Raw genomic sequence first — 12,623 nt, forward strand, 5'->3', positions numbered from 1 at the left:
TGAGGGATGGGGAAGAGGATGGGAAGAACAATTTTTAAATATATTCTCTATCCACTCAGTAACGAAATATTGTTTTAAATGTTTTATAGGCCTATCAATAATATACTACTAAACACAGTAAAATATTTATGATTTATAATACTTTTTTAAAACTGTCCCTGTTATAGTCGATTGAAATAGTAAAGTACATGTAACGATACACCACTACGATGTTTATATTTTTTATAATTATTAATTAATACAAAAACGTTGAGAAGCAACTGTCAGTAATCTACCCACAGTCACAGTAATAAATGTTCTTTGTATATTTTGTTTATATATCTAACAGTAACCACATTCACAGTAAGACAATTTCGATTTAAATGGCGAACAAAAATGGTTAATACCATAGAGATATTATAGTGAACTATAATATCTCTATGTTAATACGTAGTATTTACAATATTGTCAAAGTATTGCAATACTATATATATAAATAAAGTTTTATTTTCCAAGGGCCCATAAATTTACCTACTTGTGTTAAACCAAGGGCTCATAAATTTACCTACAAACTGGGAGTCTGAGAGATTGGAATGTTCCATTCATCGCAAATCAATACATTTGTATAAACGTATATTAAATCTATCAAAATAGTATTTTTTAAAGAAAATCGGCCTGTCTTCAACATTATGATGCTGTACTCGAGCTGTTCAACCGGTTTTCAGTCATTAAAAACAATTATCGTAGGAGGAGAAAGGAAAATGCGAAGCATCCTCGTATTATTGTATGCGGGTATTTTTCAAGATGGACATGGATTAGATAGTGTATACCACGATCGGAAAACACCCCTATTTGGGGCAAATCGTGGAACCTAAATTTGTTTTAATTGTCAATAACTAATTATCGAACTCAGTTTAATTAGTAAACAGGGTTACATCAGGTGGTTAAAATCAGTATCGAAAGTATGAACCAACTTTATATACCATCGAGTAAACATTCTAGAAATAACGCGCGATTTACAGAATTTTGCCCTTACGTAAATTTATATATAGATAAGGATATAATAGCCTTGTAGAACTTTCAGTTCCCACTCAGAATCGGTAAATTGTTTGCCGGAAAGAATTGCACAGTATGTTTATTTCAACATTGAAAATTCTTTTGTAAAACATGATCTTATTGTATTTAAAAATAATTCTGACTACTCTACTAAGTAAACAATTTTTGGTATAATCATGGAGAAATAAGTTTTCTCCATGGTATAATGTATCTTATTTTACTTATGATACAGTAAGTACAATTAAATTAAATCAAAACTTAAGATAAGGCTGATAATCTGGAATGGGTTCATATGAAGTTGAATGGTACCATTGTTGATATCAATTGTTTCCGTGGGTTTTAATTCTTCCAAAATATTGCATCTGCAATAAATAGTAAATACACATAAAGAAAGTAAGGTAATTTTATAATTGTACTTCTATTCTAATTCCTGGAAACATTTGCTAATTTGTTCCTAGAAAATGTTTTGATTAATTCTTTAATTGTTCTTGCAGTCAAATTTCCACTAAATGCATATAAGATAAGATAATATTGGTGCATCATAAAATATGATGGGAATTCATTTTTCAAATGCCATACACGTATAAAAATATACATACATATAAATACAAATAGGCTGATGGCCTATATACAAATAAAGTCTCCCTGTAAGGAGAGTTGAACATTGACAAAAAAAAATTATAACGTATTAGGCAGCTTGATAAAAAAAAATGTAATTACTAACACAATTAAAGAGTCCTTAAAAATGAATTTGTCTACATACTTTATCCATACTTGAGATCTGAATATACTCTGAATCAATTTACCTGATAGCATGCTGGAATGGTAAACTGGTTATTAAAAATCCGGTTGAGTGGCCACCATAAGCTTCGTATAACCGAACAACCAATGCATCATCTCGATCTTCAGCCTGTATGTAACATACGATAAATATAATGAAATTTAAGATAAATTGTTCGTCCTTACCTTTATATTGGTATAATAATTAGAATTTCCGTTGATGCTTGTAATAACAATTTTTGAAAAAGCATCATCTGGAAAATTATTTATTATGGTTCAAAATGTTGGGCCTCTAATCTGTTGTTTAATTATAAGACAGTTAGCAAAGAACTTAAACAATGTCTCAATTACCTTCTTAATTGTATCCAGAATGATCGCAGGATTGGACACTTTGAAATAAGACATAATTTTTGCATCAAGAGTGGGTGATTTGACAGCCATGACTTGAAGAGGGTTGTTGAAATCATAAGCAGCTTGTACTACTCTAGCTTCTTGAAAGGTTCCTGAAGAAAATAAATCACAATTAATTATAACAAAATCTAATTATTTCTAAATAAAAACAAACAATAATGCATACCATCATTTATGAAATGATAGTGCCTCTATTAATGAGATAACTTTACAACCTAAACAAAGCATTCCCCAAAGGAGGTTCTACTGTTGTATCCTTACCTGTATGTGGTCGAACTGAGTAGTTGAAATGATGTGTTCCCATATCTGCATTTGCATCTGGGCTTTTAGAAGATCTCAATCTGTTAAATTAAAACTTAATCTTGGTAAAGAAATTAAAATGAAACTTCAAATTATACTAAAGCAAACAATAATTTTTTTTAATAGTATAAAAATATACTTACAGAGACATGCTGAGGACATTGTCTTTGGCTGAAAACCCATACTTGCAATCATTCAACAATGAAACTCCGAACCCAAATTCAGACATATCTGCCCATTTGTGACCAACAACCTATATCAAATACATAACTATAAATAATCATGTTCCAACTGCACTAAAACAATTGATCACTATCATCTGCATTTGTTTTTTGAAAGATCAATCAACCTAATTCTAGTAAGAAAGTTGATGACATAATTATTTGTACTCTTTATTACACAGAGAATCCATTGAATACAGTAATACAATAATGTGCACTATCAATCCTATACAAAAAATTTTAAAAAAAATACAACAAAGCAAAGTAGACACACCTCATATTTTGCCCAATCCCATGACGTGTTGCCATGAGTTGGCCTCTGCACATGCCCAAACTGGATCTCATAAGTAGCATTCAATGTGCGAACATCTAACGGAAATTCTACTTTAAGTAACTTATGACTTTCATGCCATTCAACCTAAAATCAGATTTAATCAAATTGTATCTTAAGAAACTTACAGTATAATAAACAGCGATCATTTAATAATAATGATTAATAATAAGTCAGCAAACTACTAATTGGAAGTCTTCCATAGAAATTCCATAGTAAGCTAAAGCTCTGTCTACACTATCAAACTTTATGTGACAAATAAATGTGATGTGCCCATATATGGACATGATGATGTCATATCACTACCATATTTGGGCATATCGCTACGATATTTGGGCACATTACAAACAGTAGAACAAAACAAACATTAAATTTACTTGTGTGTTAAACACCAGATTGTTTGCACAAGCATCTATCACAATGTCTTGCTTAATCCAACTATTTTCAAATCTTCCATAGAAATCCCATAGTAAGCTAAAGCTGTCTACACTATCAAACTTTATGAGACAAAAAATGTGATGTGCCCATATATATACATGATGATGTCATATCACTACCATATTTGAGCACATCGCTACAATATTTGGGCAAATCACATATAGTGTAGAACAAAACAAACACTAAATTTACTTGTGTGTTAAACACCAGATTGTTTGCACAAGCATCTAGCACAATGTCTTGCTTAATCCAACTCTTTTCACTTATTGCCAGTTTATACGAAACTGCACATCTTAAACCACAATCTTCAGTTATTGAAGTCTGTGCTTTAATATTTGTTATTGGTGATCTGAAATAAACAATAATAATTTGACTTGACTAATAGACATCATATGACAAAAAAATCATCATGCCTCATTCTATTGGTAACTTACTACCTACCCTGAAATTCTATGATAAGAACTTTGCCAATGATAGCTACATTTTTACTGGGATGTTTATGGTATTTTATTTGTAGGTACAGTATATCATTGTATACTGTATTTTTGATTGTCATATCAGTGATTGACTATGTTGGTCTGAATTACTGTTGCTCTATAGTATTACCTTGTTTCCAGGTGATAATCCATCACATCCCATGCATCCCAATACAAAGGAACATCATCAAATAAAACAAACTGGTTGCCATAAAAAGCTTCACTGGCATCTTCCTTAAAAGCATTTCTAAAAAAAACGGTTTAACAACATAAAATAAATAAATAAAAACAATAATTTACATTGGAGAGCAAAAGCAGAAAGGAAATTTGTCCAGAATGAAGTATTAAATATAATATATATCTGTATTAACTATAAAATAATAAAAAACACTGTGAAATTTGTCAACGTACCGGCCAGTTCGCTTGTGTAGTAGTTTACAGACCCTTCCTGTCCTGTCTATGTAAGCAGTTAACAATCCATTATCCATAATTGCAAATTCGTCTTCAATCTTGACAGTGCAGGGAATTGGTTTGTCTTCAGGACTTTGCAAAATACTGTAACCCATTGATGGTACCTCAACTAAGGCTAAAGATTGAATGTATAAAATATTGTAAAGTTCTGTTAAAACAGAAAGTTGTAAATTAAGTTATGACTTATTGATAATAAGAATTAAAATTAGTATCCCTTTTATCAACCACTCTATCTAATAAAGAAGAATAACCATGTTTTAAGACCTAAGATAAAACCTTACCAAGTGTTTCTCCACAGCTATTTAAAGCAGTTTTAATATCTGTCTTCTGTTTCTTGTTCTTTGGTTGAGTTAATTTAAATATATCACCTGATAACGTCACAACTTCTGACCTATCCCAACAATGTGTGTTGATTATAAAAATTTCCTTTTCCCCCTATACAATTGCAAGATTGATAGATTTAAATAGACAAGATACTAATAATATATGATATTTATAAGGCGCCCTTCCAAAAAATTGACCAGAACGCCGTACATACATCAAAATAACATGACATATTTTGGTCGTTGGAAATCCAAAGCTCCCTATTGATAGATTGAAATAGACAAGATACTATGACACATTTCATTAATACATCGAACAGTATTTGTATGTTGTTATTTGATTTTCTTCTGGAAAACAACTAGATATTAGGTTGCAGATATTCAGCATTTGTTGCTACTGATCTTAAAACCTACTTCATTATCTTTGTGTCGAGTTAAAGCTTTGATTCCTAACTGCAACAGGCTGTTCCCTTCTGTTTCAATTTCATCATACAATTTCAAGGCATCTTGAACTACCTAGTATAAGTATAAGTATAAGTATAAAATAATTTACTGACATAAGTGAAGGAAATCAAAGAGGCGAGGAAGAATGAGAACTATGTGGCTAAATGAGAGGATGAAATTGATTCTACTAATGACTGAATACAACTATTGGGGAGACCTACAAGCTAGGAAAGGTATTATTGAAAATAATGTATGCACAGTATTCATTTATTTATTTTAATATTTGTAAAAAATGTTATAATGGTTAACTTCATATACTAACCAATTCAATGCAGCTACCTGGTAAAACATCATGGAACTGATTTATTAACAGTTTCTTCCACATATTATCAAGTTGCATGCTGGGATATTTGATGTCATTCACAGCAACCAACATTGAATATATAAATTCAATGTTGTGCATCATGAATTCTAGTTTTCTGTTCTTCTTTTTTAACTACAAAAAAATAAGAGTAAATTAAGAGGTAAGAGGATACATGGTTTTGAGTACAATAAATGTCATAAAAAAGATGAGACAATGATAGTATTGCATTTAGCCAAAATATAAATAAATAAATGCGTACCATTGCTTGTGTGGTAAATGTCCCTTGATGTAATTCCAGATAAAGCTCTCCAATCCAGCGACAAAGATTGCTAGATTCTTTTTCAATGACATCAAAAAACTGATCAGGCGTAGATTGTGAAATTCTAATAAAAGTATAGGTAACTATAAGTATCATAATTTTTGGAGATGGTGGTATGTTAGGGTGTGACCATGTAAGGTTTTAGTTGGTGGATTAGTCCATTAAAGGAAAGCTCTCTATCAGGAGGAGACAGGCAATTTTTGGTTTATCCAGATAAGCTAAGCATGAAAAGTCATTGTGAAATAAACAACAGTAGTAGTTTAAGTTTGCAAATAGAATTAAGTACACAAAAATAAATCCCAAGAAAACTTACTTTGGAATTCCATCCACATCCTTCAGCCGGTCTAGTCTTTCTAACATATCTTCTCTAAAAATAATAATTTAATAGATATAAAAAACACATACATACACTACAAACAAGTATTCATATAGAATTTATAAAAATGGAAATCATACATACGTTGGTCCTCCACCGCCATCTCCAAAACCAAAAAGCAAAACGGTGTTCTTAGTTCGTCCCTTGTCTTTTAGCTTACCAACACTATTAAGTACCTGAAAAAAGAATCTTCTGTTAGCCCTCAACCTTTTGTTAATGTAGTCTGTAACCAGGTTTTTGGACCAAGAAGAATGTACAGGTTTTCAAGTCTGAAATATGGCCAATGGAATGTATTACTTTATAATGCTAATAAAACCCACTAAAACTACACATCATCCCATTAATTTCATAGCACCACATGTATAGTCATCATTAAAGTCAATTTAATCTTCATCTTCTTCATTCCCCAATAATGAATACAAATTATTATTTATTATTATAAACACGTTGAATATTACACAAATCAGTGATTATAACGTGATTCCATGTTTCCAGATTGGATAGATTATCTTGTATGATAGAGGAACATTACAACTTCTTGGAAAAGGTACTTACATCTGCAGCTGTTGCTGATGTCCCATAGGAATCAGCTGGTGGAAAATGAGTCAAACATTTAGTTCCATCAATTCCTTCCCACCAAAAAGTATGATGCTATAAAAATATTAGATTTATAACATTTAATATATTCATGATTTATTACTGTATATACTGCACCTGTACTTTATGAAACCAATAAACTATCATTGTTATATAATTCATGTAAATCAAATATTAATTAAAAAAAATAAAAGGTACATTTTGACCGTACTGTACATGGGTAGTAAAATCATAGAAACAAGCCATTAGGCTTTACAAAAGTTTTTTTTTTTGTTAAATTAATACGATGATGCTACAATAATCAGTATGCAAAAACTATTCCCAAAGCATCTGATAATGCAGTCAATTTAAATATTAAACTGTCCAACTTATAATCACATAAATATACCGGAAATTTATTTATAAGACCCCAGCTAAGCTTCTGTGTGAGGAATCGTTCAATGCCAGCACTGCTCATGATCTGTGGCAATTGAGCAGAATATCCAAATGTATCAGGAAGCCAGAACTGAAAAGATAAAACAATTAAACTTGTATAGATAATTTATCTTCCCAAGACCATCCTAAAAAAATCAAAGTTTTAACATTTGTTCTTTTCAAAACCTCAAAAAATGATTGTATAAAGTACAAACAACTACAACAACTTTCCCTAAATGATAAATAATTTAAATACAAAGATGTTGAATACCTCTTTACACTTTATGCCAAATTCCTTCTGAAAAAAACGCTGTCCATAAATAAACTGCCTAACAAAGGCTTCACCACTGGGTAGATTGCCATCCATCTCTACCCAGGTACCTCCAACAGGAATAAACCTGCCATCATCAACAAACTTTGAAATACGTTGGTAGAGTTCTGGATAGGAGTCTTTCACCCATTCGTACTGCTGGGCCTACAGAAAATACCATATTGACTATATGAATGAAAATGTGGTAACATTGGAGAGGGATCGCGATACCAAAAATCTAGTGGGGTAGTTTTTGTTTTAAATAACTATTACATTTAAACCTGTTACCAATCATGGCCAGCCCAATGTTGTCCAATTATATGATGCTCGCTTAATACATTTATATCATAAGGCAACTAGCAACAAACCTGAGAACAAACAAATTTGTATTCTGGATAACTGTCCATCAATTGAATACTCGACGCCCAACTTCTGGCACATTTCCGTTTTGTTTCATCATACTGCCACAACCATGCTTTAAAAAAAAGAAATAAGTTTAAAGGAAGACATTTTTAAAAAAGTTCAAAATTATAAATTGTAAAACAATGGTGTATATTTGTATGTACCTGTATCAATATGGGCATGGCCCATAGCATGTACAGTAAGCTGGGAGTCACCATTATGCTGATTGAAGAATTCTGAAGACAGACTATGTGCTTTGCTGTAACCAGTTGATTCATGATTACGAGACAAGTTGATCATCTCATTGGCAGTATAAAGAGCTTGGTATTTCCTTGGGTTGTCCTCTGAGAGTTCCTAAAATATCAGGTTCTATTGTTAAATTGGAATTACGCATTGAGAATTGTTAATAAAACAGCATTTTGTCTGGTGATTTAACATAAAGGGTTTAAACTAAATTACCAAACATTTGTCAAATTGTCATATCAAAAATTATTTTAATACCTTTATACAAAGCTATTGACAATTGGACCTCTTCAGTTTCTGACAGAGGATAATGTAGTAGGTACTATTTTGAGGTGCAGTTGGTTGAAAATTCTATTCTTCTGTAAATAATGTACCATGGAACATGACTAAACTAAGACACTGAATTTTATATTAACATGTATTATGGAAATATTATGAGAGTTGACGGTATCATTATCATAATTATACACAAAGTCATTCTCTTTTCAATTCATGAATTTATATGCAACACATAACTACTGTATAAACTTACTTTAGCAATACACAGAAAGATGTCTAAATCTTGAATTAGATGGTAAACTTACTTTAGCAATACACAGAAAGATGTCTAAATCTTGAATTAGATGGTAAACTTACTTTAGCAATACACAGAAAGATGTCTAAATCTTGAATTAGATGGTAAACTTACTTTAGCAATACACAGAAAGATGTCTAAATCTTGAATTAGATGGTAAACTTACTTTAGCAATACACAGAAAGATGTCTAAATCTTGAATTAGATGGTAAACTTACTTTAGCAATACACAGAAAGATGTCTAAATCTTGAATTAGATGGTAAACTTACTTTAGCAATACACAGAAAGATGTCTAAATCTTGAATTAGATGGTAAACTTACTTTAGCAATACACAGAAAGATGTCTAAATCTTGAATTAGATGGTAAACTTACTTTAGCAATACACAGAAAGATGTCTAAATCTTGAATTAGATGGTAAACTTACTTTAGCAATACACAGAAAGATGTCTAAATCTTGAATTAGATGGTAAACTTACTTTAGCAATACACAGAAAGATGTCTAAATCTTGAATTAGATGGTAAACTTACTTTAGCAATACACAGAAAGATGTCTAAATCTTGAATTAGATGGTAAACTTACTTTAGCAATACACAGAAAGATGTCTAAATCTTGAATTAGATGGTAAACTTACTTTAGCAATACACAGAAAGATGTCTAAATCTTGAATTAGATGGTAAACTTACTTTAGCAATACACAGAAAGATGTCTAAATCTTGAATTAGATGGTAAACTTACTTTAGCAATACACAGAAAGATGTCTAAATCTTGAATTAGATGGTAAACTTACTTTAGCAATACACAGAAAGATGTCTAAATCTTGAATTAGATGGTAAACTTACTTTAGAAATACACAGAAAGATGTCTAAATCTTGAATTAGATGGTAAACTTACTTTAGCAATACACAGAAAGATGTCTAAATCTTGAATTAGATGGTAAACTTGTCGATTGAAGATAGCAATTTGACATGTAGATAAAGTAAACATCTTGTCAGGTTTTGGTGGCCCTATAAAATGGTCTCCTGCACCAGACATTGAATTGCATGCCATTTCGATGTGAAATGTATGACTACAATAAAAGAACATTTCAAATATTCATTAAATCAATATAATGTGTCTACAATTTTACAAAGTAGTAATATAATAAGATTAAACAGCATTCAACTTCCTGATAGCCTGTTATTTTAACCTTTATTTAGTGGATGTAGCTTGGTGCTTAGCTGCTTGAATACCGATTGTAAGGTGCTGGGTTCAAATCTCCTAAAGACTTTGTGTAGAAGATACTTGTGAACATGTTTGCAATTAGGGACAGTGAATGAACTCACTTACTTGTATGTCTAACCTTGGCAATCTGTCTAAAATGAAAATAATAGAATATTATAATAAATATACTGAGTTACCTTAATTGGTCCTCCCTGAGTTGTTTTGATATTATAAAATCATTTCTATCATTGTTAAAGCCTTGTAGAGCAACACCATTTTTCCAAATCTGTACAACATACAAGGTATTGTGAAGTGTTATTACCCAACTGAAAAAATATTGGCTAAAGTGACTTTTTAGTTTTATTTTTTTTAGAATAATGATTTGGTAAAATAAAAGGCTATTAACCAAGTTTCAAGATTACAATTATTATTATTATTACTTTTTTCCGTCAATGCTACTTTGCAAATAAACAAGGACTGTGACCTGTTGTTCAAAGGGAAAAATGTTCCCCTCAGTAATGTTTGTGCCACACCAAAATTAGATTATTAAGCCCTCCAACAGAAATCAATACGTACCATAGCTTCTGAATTTGAATTCCAAATCAGGTGAACTTCTTTTCCTATCCATTCTGTAGGAATATTTATACAAATTAAAAACCAATGTGTTGCCCATCTACAGAAATAAAAATGATATTATACTACTATTATTATTGTAGTACTGAAGATATAGAAAACAATCTAGACATATTTTAATTAACATAGCAGATACTTACGTTGGTCCAAATGACTGTCCTATTGTTGCTCTCTTGTATTCTAGACCGATAGCTGTTTCATATGAGATTCGTCCAGTCTGTCCAGAAGTGCTTATGTCATCCACTGATTGCCTTTCTCCATATAACCTTTTTAAAACAATTTCTAAAACATGATCACAATTTTCACAGGCATAATTATTCATCATGAAAAATAAAGACAAAAAATACTTTCCAGAAAATAAATGGCATTACAAATATCAACAAGTAAATATTGCATTGATATATTTGATATGCTACGTACCGACCATATAAATTGACATCTGTAAAATAAGTATTTGATATAAATTTCTCAATCCGTTCAAATGTGGTTCGCCAATTCTTGTTTGTAACTGGTAATGAATCCATTGTCAAATGAACTACAAAATAAAAAAAATCTTAAGTGGGGTTGTGTTGAACAACTGAATGGCATGGTCGACCTTGAAAACAAGGCAATGGTATGGTAGTTTTCAATGATAAAACTTATTTTACAGATATATAAAATTAAATCAAATGGACAAATAGCGGTTTAAAAAAAATGGCAAAAAGATAGGTCTACTCCTTGCTCAATTAATGGTTCACAATGTGCAAAATATAGATATAATAATATCCCCCACACACACTAGCCTAGACTGTTAAGATAAGATAAGATAAATCTTATATTCTGTTGGTCGGTGCCTTATAGAATGACATTCTGAGGCATCTGATTGGAGTGAAATATTAATATTAAGTTTTCAGCTTTTACTGAAAGAATTTGTATCTTTCATTTGTATGTCTAGGCCTATGTAAAGAAATTTAAACTATTAGGTCCCTACCTAGTATAGTATAAATTGTATCATGGAGCCTGTATAACATTAATTAAAAATTGTGTGGGATATAATTAAAAGTACATCTCCCTCCCTCCCCCCCCCCCCCCCCCCCCCCTCCCGCTGGCTAATAAAGTAGTGTGAAGCTATAAAATGTAAATCTCATAAAAGAAAACTATTTAATACAACTATTAACTAGGGCCAGTAGGCTCTAATATACATGTAGGCTAGTGCATGTACAATAAAATGCGAAAATAAACAACACCGATAAACAGGGTGCTAACCAACAAAGGAACCAACAACAGCCCTCCGGATCCTATATCCCACTTCGTGCCTGGTCCGTGTGGTACTTACCTATCTCCCGGTCGTTGGTTAAGTAAATGTCAAATAGCGCCGTCTACGACGTATAATATAATTTCACGCTTCGGTGGTTTCTACAATAACAAACCATGCCAAGTTAAAAAAATATTACTAATTATTTGATTAAAACCAAGGTTGTTGTTAGATTGCCTTGAACATCGAAACGATAAAAAAAAAAGCGTTAATTCAACAATATTATTTTAATTATGCAAATTTGATTATGTAAATGTTGCTGCTCATGGATGAACATCTTATTTTTATATTATTAAAACAATTGAATTTATTTCATTATTTCTTGTACTGATGAATGGCTAGGTATCAGGGCCGAATCGTCCCTAAACCAAGGGCTAGATGCTCTACAAATTGCTCTGGCTGTTTTACTTTTGTTTGTTCCATTGAGATCCAATCACTGATACCCACAGGCCTTTGGTCCTACATTGTTTGCTATTAATGTTATGATAATATATTATATATATTTTTTTAATCAAATAAATCGACTTGTGACACAGCATTGTAATTTTTTAGTAACTTGCCTTTGGATTGATTTTATTCATATACACATGATGCGTTCTTAAGATTGATTATAAACTATAGTCTACAATATAATATAAACAGAGTATACAAAAATGGCAACCAG

At 31.2% G+C, this 12,623-nt stretch overlaps 1 protein-coding gene across 1 annotated transcript; it reads right to left on the minus strand.

Annotated features, from left to right (window-relative positions):
* Positions 1-1,131: 1,131 nt before the first annotated feature.
* Positions 1,132-11,204, minus strand: LOC144842586 (alpha-mannosidase 2C1-like). The gene is made up of 25 exons (XM_078699041.1): positions 11,086-11,204; positions 10,806-10,931; positions 10,609-10,705; positions 10,230-10,318; positions 9,724-9,898; positions 8,177-8,366; positions 7,979-8,085; positions 7,572-7,775; positions 7,275-7,391; positions 6,845-6,940; positions 6,374-6,465; positions 6,227-6,280; positions 5,854-5,977; positions 5,549-5,726; positions 5,201-5,298; positions 4,745-4,898; positions 4,404-4,578; positions 4,123-4,239; positions 3,709-3,865; positions 3,022-3,165; positions 2,670-2,779; positions 2,488-2,567; positions 2,167-2,318; positions 1,842-1,945; positions 1,132-1,397 (listed from the first exon to the last, which is right to left on the minus strand). Exons 1-25 carry the CDS (start codon positions 11,187-11,189, stop codon positions 1,277-1,279), a joined length of 3,165 nt encoding a protein of 1,054 aa, XP_078555167.1. The 5' UTR covers positions 11,190-11,204; the 3' UTR covers positions 1,132-1,276.
* Between the last annotated feature and the right edge of the window lie 1,419 nt (positions 11,205-12,623).

The sequence above is a fragment of the Antedon bifida genome, chromosome 1, assembly GCF_963402885.1.
Source record: "Antedon bifida chromosome 1, ecAntBifi1.1, whole genome shotgun sequence".
NCBI classification, from domain to species: domain Eukaryota; kingdom Metazoa; phylum Echinodermata; class Crinoidea; order Comatulida; family Antedonidae; genus Antedon; species Antedon bifida.

Bases quoted from the DNA above. Each gene is read 5' to 3' on its own strand.
- LOC144842586 (XM_078699041.1), bottom strand. From the start codon at position 11,189: ATGGATTCATTACCAGTTACAAACAAGAATTGGCGAACCACATTTGAA. The intron at 6,466-6,844 runs GTAAGTACCTTT...TTCTTTTTTCAG, and splicing joins CATCAGCAACAGCTGCAGAT to GTACTTAATAGTGTTGGTAA. The intron at 5,978-6,226 runs GTAAGTTTTCTT...TACTTTTATTAG, and splicing joins GATGTGGATGGAATTCCAAA to AATTTCACAATCTACGCCTG.